At 61.8% G+C, this 25,418-nt stretch overlaps 2 protein-coding genes across 2 annotated transcripts; both read left to right on the plus strand.

The window, feature by feature from the left end:
• Positions 1 to 958: 958 nt before the first annotated feature.
• On the plus strand, positions 959 to 16,586 carry UBTF (upstream binding transcription factor). The gene is made up of 22 exons (XM_058820380.1): positions 959 to 1,086; positions 3,547 to 3,680; positions 6,561 to 6,736; positions 6,999 to 7,082; positions 7,672 to 7,827; positions 8,531 to 8,595; positions 9,122 to 9,251; positions 9,700 to 9,810; positions 10,093 to 10,226; positions 10,795 to 10,936; positions 11,228 to 11,269; positions 11,938 to 12,051; positions 12,168 to 12,323; positions 12,905 to 13,060; positions 13,261 to 13,371; positions 13,466 to 13,554; positions 13,717 to 13,906; positions 14,140 to 14,187; positions 14,429 to 14,497; positions 14,823 to 14,969; positions 15,275 to 15,394; positions 15,768 to 16,586. The coding sequence occupies exons 2-22, from the start codon at positions 3,623 to 3,625 to the stop codon at positions 15,879 to 15,881; spliced, it is 2,412 nt and encodes an 803-aa protein (XP_058676363.1). The 5' UTR covers positions 959 to 1,086; positions 3,547 to 3,622; the 3' UTR covers positions 15,882 to 16,586.
• A 2,538-nt stretch (positions 16,587 to 19,124) lies between these two features.
• ATXN7L3 (ataxin 7 like 3) lies at positions 19,125 to 25,393 on the plus strand. Its single transcript, XM_058820414.1, has 13 exons — positions 19,125 to 19,291; positions 20,749 to 20,855; positions 20,946 to 21,078; positions 21,437 to 21,608; positions 22,074 to 22,171; positions 22,376 to 22,398; positions 22,472 to 22,517; positions 22,865 to 22,896; positions 23,011 to 23,079; positions 23,323 to 23,366; positions 23,473 to 23,544; positions 24,029 to 24,162; positions 24,710 to 25,393. The coding sequence occupies exons 2-13, from the start codon at positions 20,805 to 20,807 to the stop codon at positions 24,859 to 24,861; spliced, it is 1,026 nt and encodes a 341-aa protein (XP_058676397.1). The 5' UTR covers positions 19,125 to 19,291; positions 20,749 to 20,804; the 3' UTR covers positions 24,862 to 25,393.
• Positions 25,394 to 25,418: the final 25 nt, after the last annotated feature.

A 25,418-nucleotide genomic window follows, 5' to 3' on the forward strand; every position in this document is an offset into this window, starting at 1 on the left:
GAAGAGCGAACGCAGCGCCATGGAGGCGGGGGAAAGCGCGATCGTCTCTGCGGGGACTGGAGCGCGTCCACGCCCGGGGCCAGCGCTGCAGAGCTGGCCGCCGTTCAACCGCCGCTCCCCCGCCCCGGCCCCGCCGAGCGAGCCCCGAGCCCCCGCCGCCCCCCAAAGCGGCGGCCCCGCCGGTACGTGCCCGCGCCGGGGGAGCCGCCGCCGCCGTGCCCCGCCGCGCCGCGCCGTGCCCGCCGCCCGGGCTCGCCATTCGCCGCCGCGCCGCTCCGCCGGCGGGGCTGGAGGAGGCGCTTTGTTCCTCCCCGGGCTCCCGCTGCCGCCGCCGCCACCGCCGCGCTCCGGGCTCGGTAAGGCGCTCCGCCGCCGCTCCGACGGGAACGGGGAGGGGGTCGCGCCCACCGGAGCGATTTTTTTTTTTTTTTTAGAGAGAGATAGATAGATAAATATAAAAGAGAGAATATTTTTTTTTTTTTAGAGAGGCTGGTTTCGCGCAGGCCCCGCGGGCAGGAAGCCGCCGCCGCCACCGCCGGGGCTCGCCCGCCTCGCCCGCCCGCGGGGGGCACCGCGCTGGGGCTCGGGGCGGGGGGCAGCGCCCGGCTCGGCGGCCCCGGTGTGCCCCCCCCTTCTCTCCCTCCTTTTTCCCTTCCCTTCCCTCTCCTCCTCCTCGCTCCCTCCCTCCTTCCCGCTCGCCTTCCCTCCCTCCTCCCCGGTGCCGCAGCTGGATTTCGGGGGCAGGCTTCCAGCGCTGCCCGCTTGTTTTTCCCGAGCCCGGGTGAGTCCCGCGCCGCGGCGGGAGCTGGGCGCCGCGCTCCGCCGGTGCGTGCCGGGGCTCGGCCGACCCCCCCCGCGCTTCATCTCCCCTTATCCTCGCTCTATCCCCTCTTTATCCCTTTTTTCTCCTTATTTTCTTTTTATCTATTTTTTTCCCCTCCCCCTCTTTTTTTTTTTTTTTTTTTCCGCCTTTCACCCCCCTTCCCTTCCTTTCTTCCCTCCGGACCGGGAGCGGGGCTCCAGCCCCTCGCTGGGTGGATGGGTGTTTGCGGGCTCGAGGAGGGGTCGCGGAGAGAAAAGAGGGGGGTAAGAAAGGGAGGAAAGGAAAGGAAAAACGAGGAAAGGAAAAGCGAGGAGGGGGCGGCGGTGGGGAAAAAAGAGAGGGGGGGAGGATCGGGTAGGAGCCGCTCCCCGGGGGTCGGTGCGGGGAGGTCGCGCTGCCCTCGCCCGGCTCGCTGCAGCTGCCCGGCCGCCCCCAGCCGGGCATCCCCGCCCCCCCTTCCCCCTCCTCCTCCTCCTCCTCCTTCTTCTCCTTCTCCTTCTTCTTCTTCTTCCCCCAGCGGCTCCGGCGGCGGGGTTGGGGCTGCGGCGGCTCGGTTAGAGCTCCCCCCCACACCCCCCCCCCCCCTCCAACCTCCTCCCTCCTTCTTCCACCACCACCTCCTCCTCCTCCTCCTCCCCCTCAGCAGCCCGGAGAGGTGGGTTTGTCTCGGCTTTATAACCGCGGGTGGAGGGGAAGGAGCGGCGGGCGGAGGCGGGCGCAGCCCGGCCATTGTGTGCCGCGGCGGAGAGCGGCCGGTAACGATGGGGGGATGCGGGGGGGGATGCGGTGAGGGGGGGGATGAAGCAGCGCATCGCATCGCTCCGGGGGGCCGGGGGTGCGGAGAGGGGCCGGGGGAGCGCTCCGCGTTCCCCCGGCCCCTCTCCGTACCCCCGGCCCCCCGAACTCGCCTTCCATTGTCTGCCCGGGTGTTGTTGGAGGGAAAGAAAAAAAAGGGGGGGGGGCTCAGCTCGCTGGCGCCCGGGTGGGAACCGGGGGCGGGGGAGGCGCCGCCGGGGCCGCCCGCGCTCGGTCCCACCCGGTTCCTGCTGCCTGCTGGAGGAGGAGACTGGAGCTGGCCGGCGGCGCAGGGCATGTGCGGGCTCCCCGCCTCCGCCCGCCGGCCCGGCCCCTTCCTCCCCCGCCTCCTCCTCCTCCTCCTCCTCCTCCCCCCCTCCGGGCGCGGGATCCGGTCCCCCCCCCGGCTCCCCCGCGGGGGGATCCCGCACCCCCTCCCCGCGCGCCCCCCGGGGATCCCGGTGCGCGCGCACCGCCCCGCCCCGCCATGATCCCACGGATCCCTCCCCCTGTCGCGATCCCGCCTTTCGCGACACCCCCACGCGTCCCCCCCCCCCCCCCGGCTGCGATCCCCCGCTCGCAGCCCGGGGCGATCCCCGCGTTCACGCCGCCCGGGGGCCGGGCTTGATCCCACCCCGCGGCGATCCCTCGGCCGGCCCCGGGGGTGGTCCTAGGTCCGCCCCCCGCGGGGGTTGATCCAAGGCTGGAGCGGTTCCCCCCATCCCGTCAGGGCTCGTCCCGCCCCGGGCGCTCCTCGGTCCCACGCTGGAGGGGTCTGCGCGCCCCTCACCCGCCCCAGGTGATCCCCCAGGCCGGATCTCCCTCTGGGGGTCCCGCATTCGGTCCCCCCGGGGCTGGCCCGGCCTCCGGGCCTGGCGGGGCCTGCACCCCGCGGTGCTCCCGCGTTCGCCTCCCGCAGCTCGTCTCCCCCGGGGCCATCCCGGATGCTGCCGGGCTTTCTGCACTCCTGGGCCGTCCCCGGGTGCTCCTCCCTCAGGCCCAGGGCCCGGCTCTGCCCGAAGCCCCTGGACCCTCTCCCCAGGCCCCCCCCAAGCCTGGATTGCCCCGGGGTCCCCCAGGCCCAGCCCGTCCCCAGGCCTGGGCCTGCTCTGCCCCCCAGGCCTGCGGCCTGTCCCTCAGGGGATCCCCCTGAGGCCTCCTGCCCGCTCTGCCCTCCAGGGGCTCCCCCAATGGAATCCCCCGTGGGGATCCCCCCTGGCTACTGTCCTGCCACCCCCCCCAACTAAGTTTCGGGATCTCCCTCCCTAGGTTATCCTTCCCCATGGAGACATAAGATGCTTCCTAATGGGGACTGAAGGCATCCTTCTCCTGGAGCCCCCTTGTTGAAATACTTTCCTCAAGCTTGTTCTCCTCCCTTGGGAGACCCCTGAATCCCCCTGAGGTCCCCAAATGCCCCCCCCCCAGCTCCCTTGGATCTGGGGGACCCCTCTCTTCTCCAAGCATGTCCCCACCTCTGGGGAGGATTTTGCTGGATCTGTGGGCCTTCCTTTGAAACCCTGTTTTGCAGTGAGGGGAGTAAACCCCCTTACAGGAGATCACTTGGAGCCCTTGATTCAGATTCTCTTGATCCCAGGCTTTTGGATCCCACCCACCCCAGGGAGCCACCTTGAACGTGTCTCCTCTGGGATTTATTGGGATCCCTCTCAGATCCTTTTCCCCACCTTGGGGACAAACCCCTGGACCCTTCTCCTCTGCCCACAGACCTCTTTTCTCCTCCCCTGCCCAACGTGGGAGTCACATCACCAGGAAGGATCCCCCATGCTGGAGCTCTCTCCAGGGGATATTCCTGCACTCGTTCATTGGGAATGGAGAAGATGGGTGGATCACGTTTGCCCCACTCCCCGTTAGGAGTTGGGGTCCCGCCATCATGGTGGGGATGCCTAGCAGGGTTCTCCCTTTCCTTGCAGAGCCGTGCGGGAGTGATTTCGGGAAGAGGGTGAGGAGGGAGCCGGCGGGACCGTGCTGGGCACAGGCAGGTGGAGGATGAACGGCGAAGCTGAGTGCCCTGCAGACCTGGAAATGACAGCTCCCAAAAACCAAGGTGAGCCCCCGGCAGCCCCCCCCAGCATGTGCTCCCAAAGGAATGCTGCTGCCACGCTTAAAAATAATAATAATAAATAAACCTCAGAGCGGCCGTTTTCTCAGAGGGATGGCAGGGGAGGAGGGATGGAGAGGGAGGAGCGATGGAGGATCCGTGATCCCGGCTGCCAGCAGGGTGAGGTGGGGGGGAATCTGCCTCTCCGAGTTCTGATCCCCCCCGGGGAACACACACACACGTGTACGAGCACACGGATTCATGCTCCAGTGCACCAGCAGCCCCTTGGCACTGGGATGCTCCTGGGGGGGATTGGGAAGGGGGGGCTGGCACAGAGGTGCTGCCCTCCCTGCTCACATCTGGGCTGCATTAAAAGCCGAGCCATTACCTTGGGCCTCCAGCTTCCAGACCCCAGCATGACATCAGAGCTTCAGCTTTTATTGGAAAAGGGGCAGGAAAACAAGGGAAACAAGAGAGATGTTTGTTTAGGGCGGCTCGCAGGGCTCTGCCACTCCACCCCTTAAAAACCCCCTGGCTCCCCCAAACCTGTGGAGCGCCGTCCATCCCCTCACACCTGCCGGGTCCCCCCGTTTTCCTCCGTCCCTGCTGCAGTCGGGGTTGTTGCCTCGAGCGAACCCGGCCGAGCACGTGTCCTTCTCCGGGACTTGAGATGGATTTAATTACACCGGGGCAGCTTTCCTAATATAGGCCCGGCCGGTGCCAGGAGAGCCGGGATAAATCGGTCCCAGGGCACAGACAGCCCCATTCATCCTGCTGGGTGAGCGCCGCAATTCCAGCGTTCCTCAGCGTGCCCCAGGTCGAGGGATGGGGATGGAGGGCTGAGTGTGGGGGTCCTGTTGTCCTCACCGTGCTGCCAGCGAGGATTTTAGGATGTTTCCACTGGTTTTAATGTTTTGCTTTGGGATGCGGTTGTTCCGGCTGTGTGCCAGTGGAGGGTTCACACAGGGCCAAAGGTCTCCGGGTGTTTCTGTATTTGAGGGGGAAACTGAGGCACTGGGCTTGATGGGGGTGGGTTTAGGGGGGTGTCTCATCCCCTTCTCCATCCCCTCTGGAATTTTGTGGCTGTGCTGCTTTTGGTAATTCCTCCTGATTTCTGCGAGTAAAGTTGGCACCAGCTTCCCAGCCCTGTTCTGCCTCATCGGTCCTTGCCTGGGAGGCTTGGAAAGTGGACGGGAAAAACAGGAAGACAGAATTTGAGGCTGTGTTCTCCCTCCCTCAGCTCTGATCTACCCCAGCTCTGTGGGGAATGGGAGTTTCCCCATCTCTTTTGCCTCCTCATGGTGTTTTGGGTTGAAGCCATGAGCATGGGGACACACCCCAAGCCACCAGGCTTTCCAGGGGGGCTTTTTCTGTCTTCTCCCTCCTTATTAATTCCTAATGAGGTCACTCAAGGGACCAGCTGGATCCCAAACTGTTCCTACCTTGACCCCCAACCAGGCAGGTCCAGGAGGGGACATGGGATGAGGGGGTCATGTCCTGGCTTTGCTTCCTTCTCCAGGTGCCATATGTCCTTTAACATCCCTTGCTTGGATTTGGGAATCCAGGGGAATTGTCCTTCCCCAGACCCCTGCAAGGGCAGGAGGTGGAGGTGTTTTTCCTCATGTTGAGTTTTGAGTGGAAGGAGAGCTGCAGCTGGAGAAATCAATGCAGCTGGATATTTCTGGGAGCTTGCTTTCATTCCCGGAGATGGAGGCAGAGATGCTCCACTCAGATCCATGACGAGCCACCCTGTCCCCATCTCTGGGGGCCTCCATGTCCCCAAACACCTCGGCCTTCACCTGACACCTCGGCCTTTCACCTGACCTGCGGGAACCCCGGCGCCCATCCCGGGCTGAGGCAGCCGGGGCTGTGTGGGCGGGTGGCTCCGGGCTCTGCTCCGCCTCCAGCCCATCCCCAGGGAATTTTCCTTCCGCTCCCAGGCCCCGCTGCATTCCCCAGGGCCACCCATGTTTGCAGAGCGCCCTGGGCTGTGCTCCCCTGCTGGCCTGGAAGCTCGGAGCAGGGAGGAATTCCCCTGGCAAGGAAGCAGCCCCAAGGTTGGGGCAGGATGAGATGTTCAGGGCTGGGATATCCTGCCTGCTGCCTGTCCCAGCACGGTGCTGCTGCCTGTCCTGGCCTCCAGGCTGCTCCAGGCTCTCGGGCTTTGCCACGTGCCCATCCCACCATTCCAGTAGCATGTTCCTATGGGAGCTGGGGATGCTCCTCCCAGCAGTTTGGGGGATGTTGGGGTGACATGAACATCACCCTGCACTGTCAGAGACCCCTCTGTGAGACAGGAGGGCTTTGCTGGGCTCTGCCCCCCCCCACTTTGTGATCTGGGAGCTTTGACCTTGGCAGAGGTCACGGTGGAGCTGGGCCCAGGTGATCACAAAGCTGTCTGAGGTGCAGGAAAAGCAATGCTGAGGTTTTCCACTTTCTCTGGACACATCCACTTAGAAAGTGGGTTTCTCTGATTCCTGCTTGGCTGGAGAGCTCATTGCCATTGCTCCTATGTCACTCTGCAGAGCTATGAAATAGCCCTCTGCTCCCGTGCAGCAGAGCCATCCCTTATCTGATGGTTCTCTGGGATGAGCGAGTCTCTCTGGTTTGCGCCGAGTGGAATTTCTAGCTTTGCCCAGATTGTTTTGGCCCGTAGAGAGTTGCTCGAGGGTGATGGAAACAGCCACGTCCCTTTGATCTTTAATCTCCAGAGGCAGCATGTGGAGATTACGTGTCCTGGCGTGCGGTCCGGAGCGGCACGCCGGGAGCTGTAGTCCCTGGGAAGGGAAGGGAAGGGAAGGGAAGGGAAGGGAAGGGAAGGGAAGGGAAGGGAAGGGAAGGGAAAAGGCTTCCTGCCCCTGCCTGATCCTGTTTCTCACTGCTCAGACCGCTGGTCACAGGAGGACATGCTAACCCTCCTGGAGTGCATGAAGAATAACCTGCCCTCCAACGACGGGAGCAAGTTCAAAACCACCGAGTCCCACCTGGATTGGGAAAAAGTGGCTTTCAAGGACTTCTCAGGGGAGATGTGCAAGATGAAGTGGATGGAGATCTCTAATGAGGTAATTGACACCTCGTGGGGCTTCCTGGGGGCATTGTGGCAGGGTCTGAGCATCCTACTGACATTCCCTAGGCTGTTGGAATTGTCCAAATTGAGTGCCCAGAGCCCTCGGCCCTTGGTGCAGGCACCATCCTGTGACCCCCTCAGAGGGGCTGGGATCAGTCATTTTTGGGGTGGCATCACAAAACCCAGTGGCCTTTCTGCTATGCTGGGGATCTGCCCTGCCCCCTATTCAACCCTTTGTCTCTTCATTTCCTGCCCAGGTGAGGAAATTCCGGACCCTCACAGAGCTCATTATGGATGCTGAAGAGCACGTGAAGAATCCTTACAAAGGCAAAAAGCTCAAGGTATTGGGCAAGAATTTGTCTCAGTCCCTAAAGGGTGACCCCACACTTCCCCAGGATGTGGTCCTGTTGTCCCTTTGGCACCTCAGATCCACGTGGCTCCACAGTGGGAGCCCCTGCAGGCACCTCAGTGCCCCTAATCCCGGTGTCCGGCTGCCCAAGGCTCTGGAGGCCGTGGCTCTGGGCCTGGGCCAACTCCTGGGTACATTTAATATGGCTGGCCGTACTGCTGGCAGCCTGCATCCAAGTTTAGCTCCAGAGGGGCTGGGAGCTGCTGTCCTATTCCTGGCCTGCCGGGTCCATCCCTGGGAGCTGGGTCCCATCCCCTCCTCCTGCCCCAGTGTCCCCTCTTGCTCTGTGCTGACAGCTCTGGATGGCTGGAGGCTGCTCCCAAGGCTCCCAGCCATGGGATGCTGTAGTTCCTTGGGGAGCCCTCATTTCCAGCAGTTTCCCCCTCCTCGCCTGCTGTGCCTGGATGACCAGCAGGGCTGGATGGAGGCAGCCCCCAGGTCTGGGGAGCCATGGGTTAGGCTGTGTCCCAGTGGTGCTGCCAGCTCCATGCTCAGTGTCCTCCACTCTGCTGTCTCCCCAGAAACACCCCGACTTCCCCAAGAAGCCCCTGACTCCCTATTTCCGCTTCTTCATGGAGAAGCGAGCCAAATACGCCAAGCTTCACCCCGAAATGAGCAACCTGGATCTCACCAAGATCCTGTCCAAAAAATACAAGGAGCTTCCCGAGAAGAAAAAGGTATGGGGGAGGTGAGGGAGGGGTCAGCAAGCCCCTTCCCACCATGGGCCTCTCTGTGTTGGGCTCTGCTCAGCTCTTCCAGTAAAACCAGCAGAGCCCAAGCTCTGCCTGGCCAGGACTTAATGCAGCTCTCGATGGGAGAAGCCAGGTGTTCCTTTAGTCCTGTCAGACCTGTAAGACTTCCTTGGCTTTTCCTGTCCTGGTTCCCAGGATCCCTGGGGTGGAGGCCAGTTGGGTCTGTCCGTTGGTCCGTCTCTTCCTGACGGACCTGGATGGTGGCTTTGCCACTGGGTGGGTCTGTGTTTAAAGGGGTTAAGGCACACGCCCCACTGTGCCACCCTGTCCAGGTGAGGGACACAGGGACAGGCTCTGGGAGAGGCTGGGAGCAGAGATCTGCCCCCCTGGAGATGCCAGAGCCCGGGCAGGGCTTTGGGGTGCCCATCTTTAACTCTGGGGTGTCCAGGAAAAGTCCAGGGCACAAGGTCCTGCTGTGCCCTTTGCCAGGGCTGCTGGGGTACACAGAGAGGGGAGATGCCAGCTGCTGAGTCTTGGGCAGGCTGGAAACTCTCTGCAGGACCATTCCATGGGCTGGAGAGCCTCTTGGAGTGGTGGGATGCCCAGCCAGGTGGATGGGGATGTATCTTCCTGCCTGTTCCTGGTGCTGACGTCCCTCTCCACCTCTGTGGTGGCTTTGTGTCCCCAGATGAAATATATCCAGGACTTCCAGCGAGAGAAGCAGGAGTTTGAGAGGAACTTGGCGAGGTTCAGGTGAGCAGGCAGCCCCACTCCCCATATTTCCCCAGACCCCTTCAGGCAGATCCAGATTGCCCTCCTGTGCATAGCTCATAGAGCCCACTGATGGGCTTTTGGCTTGAAGAGAAGGGGGAATTCAGCAAAAAGAGAGCAAGGAAAAGGTGTCTGAGAGCAGCCCTCCAGCTGGGAGACTAGATGAGGGACCAGCCCTGTTCTGGGGGTCAGGGGACAGCGCTGATAAAAGCTGAAGTGCCCCCCCAGTCACTCCAGACCTTCCCTTTCGACGTGATTGTTGTGATCCAGGTGGATCCTTGGCATTCCCAATGACCTGCTGCTGCTTCAGGGTTGCAACTGAGCTGTAGGCAATGCTCCCCAAGGAGTGATGAACTTAAATCTGTCCTAAAACCCTCCTGCTCTTTTTGGGGACCCCCCAGCACCTGAGCCCATGGAGGCTCTGCCCTGCAGTGAGGTTTAGGGGTGCTCTCCTTGCCACTGCCACCTCCCTGACGCTCTCCCTTCCCCACCTGCCCTCCTGCTGAAGGGAAGACCACCCGGATCTCATCCAGAACGCCAAGAAATCCGACGTCCCCGAGAAGCCCAAGACCCCCCAGCAGCTGTGGTACAACCACGAGAAGAAGATCTACTTGAAAGTGCGTCCAGATGTGAGTACGGTGGGTGGGAGTGAGTGCGAGTGTGAGTGCTGGGGGGTCCTGGACCCCGCTGCTGGGGCAGGAGGGGGAAGGGAGAGAAGCATTTCAGGGGGTCGGGATGGAGGACACCGCTAGCAGCTCCCGGAGCCTGGACCCAGGTAAGGAGGGGCTCTGCACACCTGGAAGAGGCTCAGGGATCCAGCCCCCACTTTTTGCCAGGAAGGGGTGACCACAGCCTGAGTCAGGGCAGGAAAAGGAAAGGATTCCAGCACAGACATCCACCTCTGGCCATGCCCCCCACTCCCACACAGCCCCACGGCTCCCAGCCACCCCATGCCGGGTGCTGTCAGGCCCCGGCAGGCCACGCCATTTTTTTTGCCATTTTTCTGCCATTTTTTCATATTTTTTCATCCCTCTTTTTTTTTTGGATTTTACCCCTCTGCCCTCACCTCTGGCTTTGGGTTTTCAGGCCACCACGAAGGAGGTGAAAGAGTCGCTGGGCAAGCAGTGGTCTCAACTCTCGGATAAAAAGAGGCTGAAATGGATTCATAAGGCCCTGGAACAGCGGAAGGAGTACGAGGTAGGGAGCAGCCTCACCCGGTCCCCTCCACACTGGTCCCAACATTCACTCTGAGCCTCTCTGCATCCCAGCCCTGCAAGGCCTCTCCCGATAGCCAGCGTGGGGATCAGGCAGGTCCTGGCAGGTCCCTAGTGAGTGTGAGCCCTGCCTCTCCAGCCATGTGTGAGGCAGGCAGCAGCATCCCAGGGCACAGGATCAGGGCAATGGTTGGCTTCTCTCTCCTCCTCCTCCGGGCCCAGCAGCGGGGGTGGCAGCCCCTCTGACCGCTCTCCGTTCCCACAGGAGATCATGCGGGATTACATCCAGAAGCACCCGGAGCTGAACATCAGCGAGGAGGGAATCACCCGCTCCACCCTCACCAAGGCCGAGAGGCAGCTCAAGGACAAGTTCGACGGACGACCCACAAAACCTCCCCCGTGAGTCCTGTCCCTCCTGGAGCCAGGGCCTGTGGGGTGCTGGTTCTTGCCAGAGAGGAAACTGGGCTTGGGGAGCCCAGATAACTTCTGGGGTCACAGACACCGAGGGGTTACATGGGGTTTGTAGGACACATTTTTCATGGACAAGCCTGGGAACAGGCTGCCCAGGGCAGTGGTGGAGTGACCATCCCTGGAAGGGTTCAAAAAGTGTGGATGTGGCACTTGAGGACATGGTTTAGTGGTGGCCTTGGCGGTGTTAGTTCATGGTTGGACTAATGATCTTAGAGGGCTTTTCCAGACTTAAAGATGACATGATTCTGTGGTGATCCCTTTAAACCAGTTCTTGAATATACATCAAATACACATTTTGGGGAGCATCTGAGTGAGGTTTATGATGATACTCTGGCTTTTAGGGGGTGATCCAGCAGCCAGCTGCCCTAAAACACAGGCACTTCACTTCCTTGCCTGGTGCAGCCTAGCTGGGGGGTTTTGGAAACTCCTTTTGGACCAAGCCAGCTACACAGGGGCAAGTTTTCCCTAACACTGGGTCCCCCTGTGGGTTTTTCAGGAATAGCTACTCCCTGTACTGTGCAGAGCTGATGGCCAACATGAAAGACGTGCCCAGCACGGAGCGGATGGTGCTGTGCAGCCAGCAGTGGAAGCTGCTCTCCCAGAAGGAAAAGGACGCCTACCACAAAAAGTGTGACCAGGTGAGTGATGGACAGGTAGGGGAAGAGGCAGGTTGGCACCAATGCAGAGTCTGGGCTACAAATATCCCTGGAAACACCCTCACCTTTACTCAGTCCCTGTGCTGGTCTGCATCACCAATTCTCCCTGAGGTCCTCGGTCACCTCCCTTGATCCTGTCTCCTGTGTGGGACTAACAGATGGTCCAGGTGGAGGGTGCTGTTGCCAAGGGATGGGGCTGGGTCAGGGGCTGCAAGGGGCAGGGATATGAAGTAAGGGATCTCTGTGTAACCACACATCTCCATCTTCTTCCAGAAAAAGAAAGATTATGAGATTGAGCTGCTCCGCTTCCTGGAGGTGAGTGATGAGGGGGTGCTCAGCCATCAGGTGCTGGAGATCCCAAATCTGAGAATGGGGAAATTAAATGGGGAGCTGCCCTCTCTGCTCCCCCAAAACATGTCTGGCCCAGCTGTGAGTGCTGTGGAGGTGGTTGCACGTAGCCTTGACCTTCTGTCTGTCCTAACGCCTGACTCAGCGTCTTCCAGTTGGGCCCTGGGAGGTGAGGGTGGGCCCCCAGCTGGGGTGAGCAGAGGGCTGGAGCTGCAGGGGAGGCTGTTCAGTGGCTGTGGCTGTGCAGCCTCTTACTTCCTTCCCTCGTGGGCGGGGGAGCTGCACCGAGGCCACCCCAGCGTGGTCCCCGTCCCCGGGCGGATGTGACGCGGCCCCGGCTGCGGCTGCAGGGCCACGAGGTGGAAAACCCAGGGGTGTGCCCGGACCCAGGCACCTGCCCACCTGCTTTCACTGGGAAATAGGGGAGAGGGACACTGCCCAGATAGGGGGTGACGGCACAGGAAGCCCAGTCTGTACATGTGCAGTTCCAGATGCTGGTCCTGCCTGGGACGGGATGTGGATCAGGACACCCAAGTGCATGAATTCCCCTTCCCCAGAGTCCCTATTCCCCCATTGCCTCAAGGCCTCATTAGCACTGGGCTGTCTAACGAGTTCTCTCCTCCTGTGCCACCCAGAGCCTGCCCGAGGAGGAGCAGCAACGGGTGCTGGGCGAGGAGAAGATGCTGGGCAGCAACCGGAAAGGGGCGACGAGTCCTGCATCCAAAAAATCCTCACCAGAGACCGGCAAGGTGGGGGCAGCACCTGCCAGAGCCTTGGGCTGGGGTTGTGCATCTCAAGGGGCTTTGAGGGGGGCTGTGGTCCCTGCAAGGGCTCCAACCCCTCACAGCCCCGTGTGCCCCCTCAGGCCAGCTCAGAGAAGCCCAAGAGGCCCATCTCAGCCATGTTCATCTTCTCGGAGGAGAGGCGGAAGCAGCTGCAGGAGGAGCGGCCGGAGCTGTCAGAGAGCGAGCTGACCCGGCTCCTGGCCCGCATGTGGAACGACCTCTCCGAGAAGAAGAAGGTGGGTACCATCCTTGTATTCATTCCTCCTCCATCTCCATCACCATCCCTGTATTCCTTCTCCATCACCATCCCTGTGTTCCTTCTCCATCTCCATCACCATCCCTGTGTTCCTTCTCCATCACCATCCCTGTGTTCCTTCTCCATCTCCATCACCATCCCTGTATTCTTTCTCCATCTCCATCACCATCCCTGTGTTCCTCCTCCATCTCCACTGCTCCTGTGGGCATCTCGAGCAGTGCAGGGGGTGCTCCTGTCCTTGTCCTGCACCAAGGGGCACAAACATTCCCTGGAGCATCACAGTGACCTGTCACACACGTGCCAATGTTGGCATTGGCTGTGCCTCCCCCTCTCATCACCTGGGGGGTCAAAACCCACCAGATAAAGAAACCTCAGAGGACCCATCAGGCTTTGGTGGTTTTCCTGATGGGGGGAGTCCTGGTATGGGGTTGGGGCTGTCAGTGGGAACAGTGCTGGGGGAGCTCCATGTCCCCCTGTGCTGGGGGCTGTGTCCCTGCCATGTCCCCCTGTGCTGGGGGCTGTGTCCCTGCCATGCCCCCTCACCCTGTGCCCCCTGCCCAGGCCAAGTACAAGGCACGGGAGGCGGCGCTGAAGGCGCAGTCAGAGAAGAAGCACGGCTCAGATAAGGAGGAGCGTGGGAAGCTGCCCGAGTCTCCCAAAACTGCTGAGGAGATCTGGCAACAGAGCGTCATCGGGGACTACCTGGCTCGTTTCAAGGTGAGGAGAGGGCTGGGAAAGGGGCTGGAGGTGGGATCATCACTCCCACCAGCAGGAATTCCCAGGAATTTCTCTCTGGCTCTCACACCTGGGTTTGGGCTGGGAGCTGTGGGGAGAATGGGGGTCCCAGGGGGAGCAGCACCCCAGTGTCCAGGGGTTTTTGGGTGCACCTGATGCATCGTGGTGGTTCTGTCCCACAGAACGACCGGGGCAAAGCGCTGAAGGCCATGGAGGCCACTTGGAACAACATGGAGAAGAAGGAGAAGCTGATGTGGATCAAGAAGGCAGCGGAGGATCAGAAGCGATACGAGGTGAGTCTCTCTCTGCCCATCCTGCCTCTCACCGTGTCCCTTAGCCAGCACTGCCCCTCTCCCTGACCCTCTCTTTCTCTCTCCTGTGGCTCAGAGGGAGCTGAGCGAGATGCGGGCCCCTCCGTGCTCCACCAACTCCACCAAGAAAATGAAATTCCAGGGAGAGCCGAAGAAACCCCCAATGTGAGTACCTGGGTGTGAAAAACTGGGTCTGGCTGTGCAGAGGGGAAGGACTTGGAGGGAGAGGGAGGTTGGGTTGGACCCTGGTGTGGCTGGATGGGGTTTATGGGCACCTGGCTATCTGTGCCCCCTGTCCCAGCCCGGTCCCTGCGCTCTCCCGTGCAGGAACGGTTACCAGAAGTTCTCCCAGGAGCTCCTGTCCAACGGGGAGCTGAACCACCTCCCGCTGAAGGAGCGCATGGTGGAGATCGGCAGCCGCTGGCAGCGCATCTCCCAGGGCCAGAAGGACCACTACAAAAAACTGGCAGAGGAGCAGCAGAAACAGTACAAGGTGCACCTCGACATCTGGCTCAAGGTGGGTGCTGGATCCTGATTCCTGGTGGGAGACTGGTGTCCCTTGGTTTTGGGGATGATGTTTGGCATGGTCTCTGTTCCCACGCCTCCTCCAGCAACCAGCATCTCCAGACCATTTTTTGACATTTTGTAACTTTAAAGGATAAAAGTTATATACATGGGGAGGCTGTGCCCTGTGCTAAAGCCCTTCTGTTCCGTGCCCTCCCATCCCTGACTGTGTCCCTGTCCCCACAGAGCCTCTCGCCCCAGGAGCGGGCTGCGTACAAGGAACACATTTCCAACGTGAGTATCCATGTGGCACTGCTGTGCTGGGATCCCAGGAGTTTGGGAATGGGATGGAGTTACTGGGGGCTTGGGACTGGGCAGGATCAGTCCTGGGGGAGGTTGGGATGTGCCACCCTCCAGAGAGCCCCTCCAGTGGGGATTTTTCCCCATGGCATCTCACAGTGAGATTTTCTCTGGGCTGGACACTGGGAAGGAGCTGAACTTGAGCCCTAAAAAGCTTTTTTTTTTGTTCCTACAGAAACGCAAGAGCATAGGGAAGATTCGGGGTCCCAACCCCAAGATGAAGCCAACGATGCAGTCCAAGTCGGTGAGTCACAACACCCATCCCTCCCTGGGGAGCGTGTTTGAGGCATCCTTTGTGCTTCCAGCTGCCTGCCCTGTCCTTGAGACCATAAACTTTCCCCAAATCCCTGCTCAGAACCCATCCAGGTTGGGTTTTGACCCTGGTACCTGCTCAGGGACCCTTTTTCAGTATAAATGGGGAAAGGCTCCCAGCAAGGTGTGGGGTAGGGAATCCCGATCTGCTCAATGGCCGGAGGAACCCAAAGGGGCATTGTCAGGGATGATGGCGTGGGAGCTGCACCCATGGGTGTGGAGGTCTGGGAACTCACCAAGCCCCTCCTGACCTGCAGGAGTCAGAGGACGATGACGAGGAGGAAGAGGAGGAGGAGGATGACGATGAAGATGAGGATGACGATGATGACAACGGTGACTCGTCAGAGGAAGGCGGCGACTCCTCGGAGTCCAGCAGCGAGGAGGAGAGCGAGGACGGGGACGAGGTGAGGCCGTGGCACGGGGAGGGCACAGGGCCCCCCTCACCTTCTCCCTGGGCTGGGGGCTCAGATAGATCCATGGCCGAGGAGCCCCCCGGGCAGCAGGGGGACGTGGGGAGAGGATGGGGAGCAGGATCCCCCCGGAGCTGCCGGGGAGGGCACGAGGAGGAGCAGCCGCGGGGCGCAGTCAGGAGCAGCCTCGGGCCCCAGAGGTGCGGGGGGGTGTGCAGAGCCCCCGGTGAGCAGAGAACAATCTCCTGTCTTTTTCCTGCTGGAGATACTGAGTCTGGTCTCGGCTCCGTTTGCGCCAGTGTGAATGCCGAGTAAGTCACCAGAGTCAAAGCTTTACACCGGTGCAACTGAAATCAGCCTATGCTGGATGGCGCTGGGGGCAGAAACCGTGTCCGTGCCTTGTGCTCGCCACCGCACAGGTGAGGTGTTTCCACCCCCTCGCTGGTCTCAGCTCTCGCCTCTTCCTTCCCTGGCTTTAGAGGGGGGAAACTGAGGCCCGAGGCGGGTGGGGCAGCCTCCCTGGGATCGTGTAGCGAGGCAGTGGCAGAGGTGAGGGCAGGACCCCGTGCGCTGCTCCGGCACGTCGGCCCCCCGAGCTGAGCCCTCGCTAAACTCACTCCTGGCTCCTGCCCGTGTCCTTCCTCCTCCTCCTCCTCCTCCCCCAGATCCCCGGGGACAGCGATGGGAGGGTGGGGGTCACACCCTCGCTCTGAGGGGTGAGCAGGGGACAAGGAGGTGATGATGACTAACTCTGCCCTGACCTCCCCCTGCTCTCTGCCACCCCCCTCCCAGAACGACGATGATGATGAGGATGAGGATGATGAGGATGAGGACGAAAACGACTCAGAGGGCAGCAGCAGTTCCTCCTCTTCCTCGGGGGACTCCTCCGACTCCGACTCCAACTGATCGGCCAAGCTCTTTGTAACGTCGTTTGGTTTCTCGGTTTCGGTCCCAAATCCCCCCTGCAGCCCCTCAAAATCCTTCCTCCTCTTCCTCGTGCCCCCCAGCGCGGGGAGCGGGGGCCGGGGGGACCCCTCCGCCAAGCTCACACTACGGAGGGGGATCAGGGGCTGCTTCCCCCAGGCTGGGGGGCCAGGAGAGAGCCCCCCACCCCTGCCCCCCGCTTTACTCCCGAGGGGAAGCAATTTTTTTTTTTGGAATTTAATTCTTTCCATGGGGGCGTCTCTCCATCCCTACTCCCATCACCCCCTCGCTACCAGCTCTGGACTTTCTAGAAAGAGAAGAAAAACACACAGGGAAAAAAAAAAAAAAAAACAAACAAAAAACAAAACAAACCGACAACACCCCCCCCACACCTTTTTTTTAATTAAAAAAACCCAGAAATGGGAAGAAAAATCCCCTGGCGGCGAAGCCCCTCCGGCAGCGGGCGCGGAGCACGAGCCGAGGGGCTCAGGACTCAGCCGATGGGACAATGCCTCCTCGCAGCCCCCCCTGCCCTCTGCGCACCCCCAGCGTCCTGGGGGGCTCCTCCCCACCCCCCAAAAAACCTTGTACAGTCTGGAAGCTGCCCCGGGAGCTGCCCGGGACCTCCACATCCACGGCACTTGGGAGCGCCGGCCAGGGACGGGGACGGGGACAGGGACAGGGCCAGGACAGGGACGGTGACCCGCGTGTCCCCGGGGGGGTGTGGGGGTGTGGGTGCGTGTGCGAGCGTGTGAGTGTGTGGGGGGGGCACCGAGCGTGTGCGGGGGGGGCACCGGGGCCGCCCCCACCCGGGGCCGGCGGCTCAGCGTGACCAAGGGGGGGCGCGGGGTCCCCCCCGCTCTGTTGTCGGTGGTTGTTGTGCCGTTGTATTTTATTTTAATTTTTTTTTTTGTTGTCGTTTTTGGGTTTTTTTTTTTTTTCCTTTTTATAAAACGAGAAAGATCCATCTTTTATTTTTCATTTCCCCCTTTTTCTCCTTTTTTCCTCCTGCCCCACCTCCCCATTTCCTCCCTGTCTCTGGTGAAGCTGCTCCTCTCCCTTCCTTCCAGATCCTGGGGGGGGGAACCAGAGCTCCCCTTGCCCCATTAACCCCATTAATGCCAGTTCATGTCCCCCCCCCGGGCCATGCTGTAAATTTTGGTGTGGTTTGGGTTTATTTTGGGGGGTCAATGTCCCCTCCTGGGTAGGGGATGGGGCCGCGGGGACCGGGGTGGGTGCATGGGGGGCCTGGCAGGGCCCCCCCTTTTTTTAAGCAGACACGAGCACCAGCAATCCCACGGCACCTCCCTGCAGGGTTCTGTCCCCACCTCGTGCCACCCCCCAAAAACCCACCCAGTGTCATTGGGGACCCCCCCCCCAGACCCCCACTCTAATTGGGGGGGCTCAGGATTTGTTCCTTCTCCCCCCCCCATCCTGTCCCTGGAGAGGAGCTGGGCTGGGGGACAGGATTTGGGGAGCCCCAGAGAAGGGGATGGGGGTTCTGGGGGGGGTTTCTCTCTAGGGCTGTAATTTAGCCATTTTTCTCTTCTCCCAAAGCTGTGGGGGCAGCAGGGGGGGCCATGCTGCAGATTTTGGGTTTTGAGGGGTCCCTGCCCCCCCAGCTCTGTAACGCCCCCCAGGTTTGCTGCTCTCAGCACCCCAAATCCAGCCCCCCACAGAGACATTGGGGACCCCCTCAGTGCTGAGGGGAAGGTGGGGGCAGCACCCCCTGGCCTTGCCTCACTTTGGGCTGACAAAACACCATTTTGGGCAAACTGCCCCCAAACGTGGGGCAAGGGGGTGAAGCCGGGTGCCCCCGCACGGACAATCCCCCCGAGTCCCCCCAGGACCGGGGCCCCCGAGAGAACCCAGATGGTGTCCCCCCCCTCCCCAGTGTCCATCTGTCCGTCCCTCTGCTTCCCCCTCCCACTCACCCCAATCCATTTGGGATTTTCCTTTCATTTTCATCCCAATTTTTAATCGCCGCCCCTCCCAAAATCCCCTAAGGGGAACCCCCCCCCCCAACCCCTTTTTTTCTGCTGAATGTACCCAGCACTGTCGTGTTTTAGTGGATGTGTTTTTAGTACAAAAAAAAAGACAAAAAAAAAAAAAAATTAATCCCCACCTTTTTTTTCCCCCCTCCCCACCTTTTTTTTCTGTTTAAAAAAAAAAAAAAAAGGTAAAAAAAATGAAATAATAAAAAAGAAAAATTCTTACAGCGCCGACAATTTGGGAGGGGGGGGAAAGACGTTTGCGCTGCAAGAGAATTCCTGAGTGCATTTTGGCACTGCCACAAAATCCCGGGATCCTTTAGATGGAAGTTCTTGTGAATTACGTTAAAAAAAAAAAGGCAAAAAAACACCAAAAAAAAAAAAAAAAAAGATAAAAAAAAAATCATCTTTTTTTTCTAATATTTAAAGAGTGTTTTTGTAGGTTTAAAAAAAAGACAAAAAAAAAAAGGAAAAAAAAAAGAAAAATAATAATAATCCCGACTTGGAATTTGTACGGCTGAGCGGGACGCAGGGGTCGCGTCCCCGGTTTCCCGGTTTGCTTGGGGTTTTGGTTCTTTTTGTTTTGTTTTGTTTATTTTTTGAGTTTTTTGGGGTTTTTTGTTTTTCCTTTTTTTTTTCTCTTTTTTTTTCTTTTTTTTTTTTTGTATAATAAAGTGAAAAATAATGTTTCTGTTCTCATGTCATTACTATAAAAAAAATAAAACTTTAGGAAAAAAAAAAACCGGACAAGCCTGAGGAGTGTTTTTCCTCCTATCTATGGGATCTCCTTTGGGGGTCCATTGTGGGAGGGCTCATTTTTGGGGGTTCTGTGGCGCTGGGGGTTTGCAGGGTGGGATCTGGAGGCATCCGTGGAGCTGGAATGTCCCTGGGAGCTCGCAGTGGGGGATGTAGGGGTGAGGGTCGGTGTATCCGGGGGTTCCGGGGGGATTCGGGGGGTCCGGGGGGTGCGGGAGGAGCTCCAGGCCCCGCCCCTCCGAGCCCCGCCCACCACAGCCCCGCCCATTCTGGCTCCGCCCCCGTCGCCCCGCCCCGCCCCTCCCCCGTGACTCTGACGAGGCTCGCGCGGCGGCGGCGGCTCCGGCCCCTCCCATTGGCCGCGGCCCCTCACGGCGCCTCCCCATTGGTCGGCGGCGGCGGGGCGGGGCCGGACCGTGCGCGCGCCGGGCGCGCCGCCCCGCCCCTCCCTCACCCCCCTCACCTCCCTGGGCCGCCGCCGCCGCCGCCGGGCGGAGGCACCGCCAGGCCCGGCCCGGCCGCTCCGTCCGCTCGGCACGGCCCCGCACCGGCCCCGACCATGGCGAGTCGCCGCCGGGCCCCGCGCCGGAGCGGCGGGGGCCGCTGAGCCGGCCCCGCCCCGGCCCCGGCGGACCCTCCGCGCCGGTGAGTGACCGCCCGAGCCGTCCCTCCCGGCCCGGAGCTCCCGCCCTCGGGGCCCTGCCCGCCCGCCCGTGGGGCCCCGCCGCACCGGAGAGCGGCCTGCTGACCCCGCCCCGGGGCGCCCCGGGACCCCGCGATCCGCCCGGGATCAGCCCCGGGGCCGCCCCGCCGGTGCCCTCCCAGCCCCCGTCCCGGAGGCCCCGAGACCTTCCCGGGATCCTGAGCCTCCCCTTCCTGTTCCCCCTCCCTCGCTCTCTACCTGAGGGCCTCCAAGGCTCTCTCGGCCCCCCCAGGCCTGTGGGGAACCCCTGAGATCCCCTTCTCCTCCCTTTTCTGCCCCCCCCGATTCCTGAGAGTCCCTACAACCCTCACTGGCCCCCAGCCCTATGTGAGACCCCCCCGGCCCTCAGATCTCCCTTCCTCCCTCATTTTCCTGTTTTTCCATCCACTCCCGAGAGCTCCAGGGCCCTCCCTTGTCTCCCCCGGACCGGCGAGAGACCCCCCCGAGCCGCCCCTAACCCCCCTTTCCTGTCTGTGCCCCCCACCCTCTTCTCCTGAGAGCTCCCAGCAGCAGCCCTGGACCCCCAGGCCCTGAGACCCCTCATTCCCTACCCCCCACCCTGATCCTGAGAGCCCCTGGGACCCTCCCTGGCCCCCCCAGCCCTATGGGAGACCCCCTGAGCTCCCCCTTCTCCCGCTCCCTTTTCTGCCTCAGCTTGGGGGTGCACTGGGGACTGAGCCAATTCCAGCCCCTGTTTCCTCTTTCTGTTGTGGAAGGAAGAAATCCGTGGATCAACGGGATTGGGGTGTGTAGGGGGGTATGGAGACCCCTCTTGAGTCCCCCCCACCCCAGTGGCTGGGCAGAGTCCCCCAGCTCCCCCAGTGACAATCAGGGGTTCCACTGCTCAGCCCCAATGGGTGGTGGGGGTGTCTGACCATGACTTTGGGGTCTTTAGACTCCCATTGTTGGGGAGAGAGGCCAGGCCCCATTTTGGGGGGGCACACAGTACTCCCCTCCCTGCCCTGTCCGCCCTCCATCTGCTGCAAGGGAGGGTGATGCAGCAAAACCCGCTGGTTGGGGACAGTTTGGGGACACCCCGAGTCCCCTGTGCTCACCTACAGCCCTGAGACAATGGGGGGTGAGGTGGGGCTCCTGAGGGGTTTGACACCTCTCTGAACGCCAGGCACGTCCAGGCTGGCCTGAGGGGTGGGGGGACAGTGGGGGACATCCCACCTATGTCAGCCAGTGTCCCCCACTAAACTGGGGGGGTTCCATGCCGGGCTGGGGAGGGTCCTGCCCAGCTGGGAGACCCCCAAGATCCCCCTACTTCACTCCTGGAGGGTTTAACCCCAGGACTGGGGACATCCCAGGCTGTGCAGTGGGGTTCTGGTGGGGAAGGGATGGGGAGGGGTCTGCAGGTGAGGGTGGAGGTGCCAGTGAGACCCCCCCGTGCCCCCAGCCCCCCGTGTCCCGTGCTATGAGCGTTCGGCGTGACTTCTCCGCAAGCAGCTGCAAATGAAAATGGAGGATATGTCTTTGTCTGGCCTGGATAACAGCAAACTGGAGGTGAGCTGTCCTGTCTGGGGGGTCAGCCTGTCCCCTGGGGTGTCCGTGTGTCCCCCCCCCCATCCCTAACAGCCCCCCCTGGGCCCCCAGGCCATCGCACACGAGATCTACACGGAGCTGGTGGAGGATGCCTGCCTGGGGCTGTGCTTTGAGGTGCACCGGGCTGTCAAGTGCGGCTACTTCTTCCTGGATGACACGGACCCCGACAGCATGAAGGACTTTGGTGAGCCCCCCGAGTTCCCCAGGGCTCAGGGTGACACTGGTGACTCAGAGAGCCAGGCCCCTGCTCTCTGAGGGGATTGGTGCTCCCCACACACAGGGATTTGGGTTTGAGGGCCGCTGATGGGCATTAAACACACAAATGTCCCACCAGCAATGACCAGAGAGGTAAATGGGGGGGCACTGAACCCCAAAATGTGGTGCTGGGGCGCTGGGGGGGCACAGCTGGGCTGTGGGTGGGAGGTGGCAGAGACCCCCTGCTTTCAGCCCCGCTGAGGCTGTGGGGAGGGTCTGGCAGTCCCAGGGACCCCCCAGAGCAGATGTGGGGTGTCAGGGCAGGGCCTGAGCGTGTCCCCCCGCAGAGATCGTGGACCAGCCGGGCGTGGACATCTTCGGGCAGGTGTACAACCAGTGGAAGAACAAGGAGTGCGTGTGCCCCAACTGCAGCCGCAGCATCGCCGCCTCGCGCTTTGCCCCGCACCTGGAGAAGTGCCTGGGCATGGGCCGCAACAGCAGCCGCATCGCCAACCGCAGGTGGGGCTGCAGCTCTGGGGAAACTGAGGCACCGGGGCCTGGCTGGGGGGGGTCTCACCCTGGGGGTGCTGTGGGTTCCAGCTCTGGGGAGCCTGGGATGGGAATTTGGCCAAGTCTGGGTCGTCCTGGTCTTCGCTTTCCATCCTGAGGGTGTCCAGTTTGGTTCACCGTGGAGCTCTTCTTGTTTTGTTCCTCCCTGCCCCTGGAGCTCCTCATGTTCCTCCCTGCCAGTTTATCCCTCCTGGGAAAAGGAGCTGGGAACCCCTGGGTCCTGTGTGATCCCCCTGGGTCCTCTGTCCCTCCTGGGTCCTGTGTCCCTGCCTCGGTGGCAGCTGGGGACTCCTGTCTGGATCCCTGGCTGCAGGGGAGGATGGGAGGGTACCAGGGGACATGGGATGGATGCTGAGGTTCCGTGGATGACGTGGGGCAGACCCCAGCCATGATCTCCCTCCCCTCCCCGCTCAGGATCGCAAGCAGCAACAACCTGAACAAGTCCGAGAGTGACCAGGAGGACAACGATGACATCAACGACAATGACTGGTCCTATGGCTCTGAGAAGAAAGGTGGGGAGGGGTCTCTGGTGCCCTGAGGGGTCGGGGACACATCCTGCCTGTCCCATGTCCCCTGAACCCCGGTCCTGGGTGGGTGTGTAGGGGGAGAGCAGCCGTGGGTGGTGGTCCCAGCCCCGGGGAGGCAGCAGTGGCTCTGGGCTTGGGGATGCAGGCCCTGGAAAAGGTCAAACCTTTCCTTTCTCTCTCTCCCCATAGCAAAGAAGAGGAAGTCGGATAAGGTGAGGGGTGCAGGGAAGGGTGGGGGGCGCGGGGAGGACACAGGACACCCCCAACCCTCCCCTCTCGTTGCAGAACCCCAACTCGCCCCGCAGGTCCAAGTCCCTGAAACACAAAAATGGTGAGAAGGCGGGGCTTAAAACAGGGCGGGGCTCACAGATTTGGGGCGGGGCTAAAAATGGGGAGGGGCTCACACCTTTGGGGCGGGGCTAAAATGGGGGAGGGGCTCACACCTTTGGGGCGGGGCTCACACCTTTGGGGCGGGGCTAAAATGGGGGAGGGGCTCACACCTTTGTGGCGGGGCTTGCATGGGCTGGGCACGTGTAGGAGTGGGGTATTTGGGGTGGGTGGGGCAGCTGCAGTGGATGGGGCTTGTGAGGGGGGGGGAGCTCTCCCTGGCTGTGGGAGGGGACCCTGGGGGTCCCAGGCTGGGGGCAGGACCCCCCCCTCACCTTTCCTCTCTCCCAGGTGAGATTGGCGGGAACCCCGACCCCTTCAAGGTGAGCCTGGGATGGGGGGAGGAGATGGCTGCCAGTCCCTGCTCTGCCTCCCCAGGGGCTGAATTGCCCCCCAGGAGGGTCCCCCCAGGCCTGAGCCTGCTCTCTGCCCCCCAGTACAGCAACTCAGCTGGCATCAACTACGAGACGCTGGGCCCCGAGGAGCTGCGGACGCTGCTCACCACGGTGAGGGGATGGGACAGGGACAGGGGGGTTCCACAGGGGATGGGACCCCAGGGATCTCTCCCAGCTGGGCTCCATCCCACTGGGGCTGGTTTCCAGGCTGGGAATGGGGACCTGCAGCAGGTCCTGATCGTGGGGTGGTGGCTGCTTTGTCTGGGCCTCAGCACTGGGAGGCTGTGGTGGTGCAGCACAGCCCTGGGGTCACTCACCTGTCCCCCCGAACTCACCTGTCCCTTCCCTCCCCAGCAATGCGGGGTCATCTCCGAACACACCAAGAAGATGTGCACCAGGTGAGGGTGGCCCTGCTCACTCTGGGGGGCTTCCCCAGGGTCCCCAACATTCCCACATCCCACGGGAGGGGGGAAGGCCCAGCTCAGCGCCGTGTCTCACCCCCAGGTCCCTGCGGTGTCCCCAGCACACGGATGAGCAGCGCAGGGCAGTCCGGGTTTACCTCCTCGGGCCCTCTGCGTAAGTGGCTGCACAGCGGGGTCCCCAAGGTCTGGGGTCACTGTGCAACAGGGACTGGGGGCTGCACGGGGTGCTCAGGTGGGGCTGGGGACAGGGACAGCCCTGGGGGGGCCTGCAGGGGATGGGAGCCCAGGGCTGGGCTTGGGATCTGCAGCCCAGCAGGGTGGTGAGGGCAGGGCTGAGCCCCTGGGGAATGCCATCCCCTTGGCATTGGGAGGACTCTGTCCCCACCTGCCCTGTGTAACACCTGTGCCCAGGTCCCTGCCCCTGGGCATCCCCCTGGCATTGGGAGGGCTCTGTCCCCACGTGCCCTGTGTCACACCTGTGCCCAGGTCCCTGCCCCTGGGGAATGCCATCCCCTTGGCATTGGGAGGACTCCCCACCTGCCCTGTGTAACACCTGTGCCCAGGTCCCTGCCCCTGGGCATCCCCCTGGCATTGGGAGGGCTCTGTCCCCACGTGCCCTGTGTCACACCTGTGCCCAGGTCCCTGCCCGAGGCCGAGGGTGGTGTGGAGAACGACAGCTTCGAGGTGGCCGAGAGCCAGGCCCTGATGAGCCGCCTGCAGTGGGACGGCTCCTCCGACATCTCCCCCTCCGACTCGGCCTCTTCCAAAGCCAGTGAGTGTTCAGGGGCTGGGGGGCAAATCCTGGGGCACAGACCCCTCTGAGGGGCAAACTCTGGGGCTCAGACCCCTCTGAGCGGCACATCCTGGGGCACAGACCCCTCTGAGGGGCAAATCCTGGGGCACAGACCCCTCTGAGGGGCAAACTCTGGGGCTCAGACCCCTCTGAGCGGCACATCCTGGGGCACAGACCCCTCTGAGCGGCACATCCTGGGGCACAGACCCCTCTGAGGGGCACATCCTGGGGCACAGACCCCTCTGAGGGGCAAACTCTGGGGCTCAGACCCCTCTGAGGGGCAAATCCTGGGGCTCAGACCCCTCTGAGGGGGCAAACCCAGCCGTTCTGGCACGTCCCCAGTACAAGAGGAGTTGAACAGACCATGGCTCCAAAGCCTGGAGCACCTTGTCCCCCACTTGGGAGGGGCAGGAACATTTTGGGGTACATTTTCTTGGGTGTTGACCAGAGTTGGGCATCACCCACTCCGTTTTAGGGCTCATCTCCTCCCTGACACCCCCATTTGTTCCCTTCCTCCCCTCCCCAGGTACAAACAACTCCGAGTCCCGCAAGACCAAGAAGAAGAAGCCGCACCTGGGGCTGGTGAGCGGCGCCCCGGGGCTCGGCTCCAGCAAGAAGAAGAAGCCCAAGCCCCCCGCCCCCCACACCCCCAGCATCTACGACGACATCAACAACTGAGCCCCGCCGAGCTGGGGAGGGGCAGGACGGACAGAGGGACGGACAGAGGGACGGACAGGGGCCAGGACAGCCCCCAGGCACCCCCCGGGCCGGACACAACGTGGGTACCGGGGCACAGAGGACTCAGCTGTCGCTGGAGTGGGGCTGGATTTGGGGAGCCCCTGTTAGTGCCCCCCTTCCTCCCCCCTGCCCCGGTGCCTCTATTTATTCTGTGACAGTTTTTGTACCTGGGGCTCCTGTTGGGGGTCACCCTCAGACATGGGGGTACAGCCCCCCCCTTCCCTCCCTCCCAGCACCCCCAAAGCCAGCTGTGCCCCCCACACCCACTCCTCACTCACCCCACTGGGGTGGGGGGCACCTGGACACTCTGGGCCTGGGTCAGGGGGTGGTGAGTCCTCCCTGCCCTGGGGTTTTGGGGTGAGCCCCCGCCCTGGGCTGGCACTCGCCGGTCGGGCTGGCTCAGGAAGGGGGGTCACACTCAGAGGACAAGGGAGCACCCCGTCACCCCAGATCTGTTCAGCTGTGCCTGCATTTGGCTGTTGGGGGTCCCGAGGGCC

Source organism: Ammospiza caudacuta, chromosome 27 (genome assembly GCF_027887145.1).
Source record: "Ammospiza caudacuta isolate bAmmCau1 chromosome 27, bAmmCau1.pri, whole genome shotgun sequence".
Lineage (NCBI taxonomy): Eukaryota > Metazoa > Chordata > Aves > Passeriformes > Passerellidae > Ammospiza > Ammospiza caudacuta.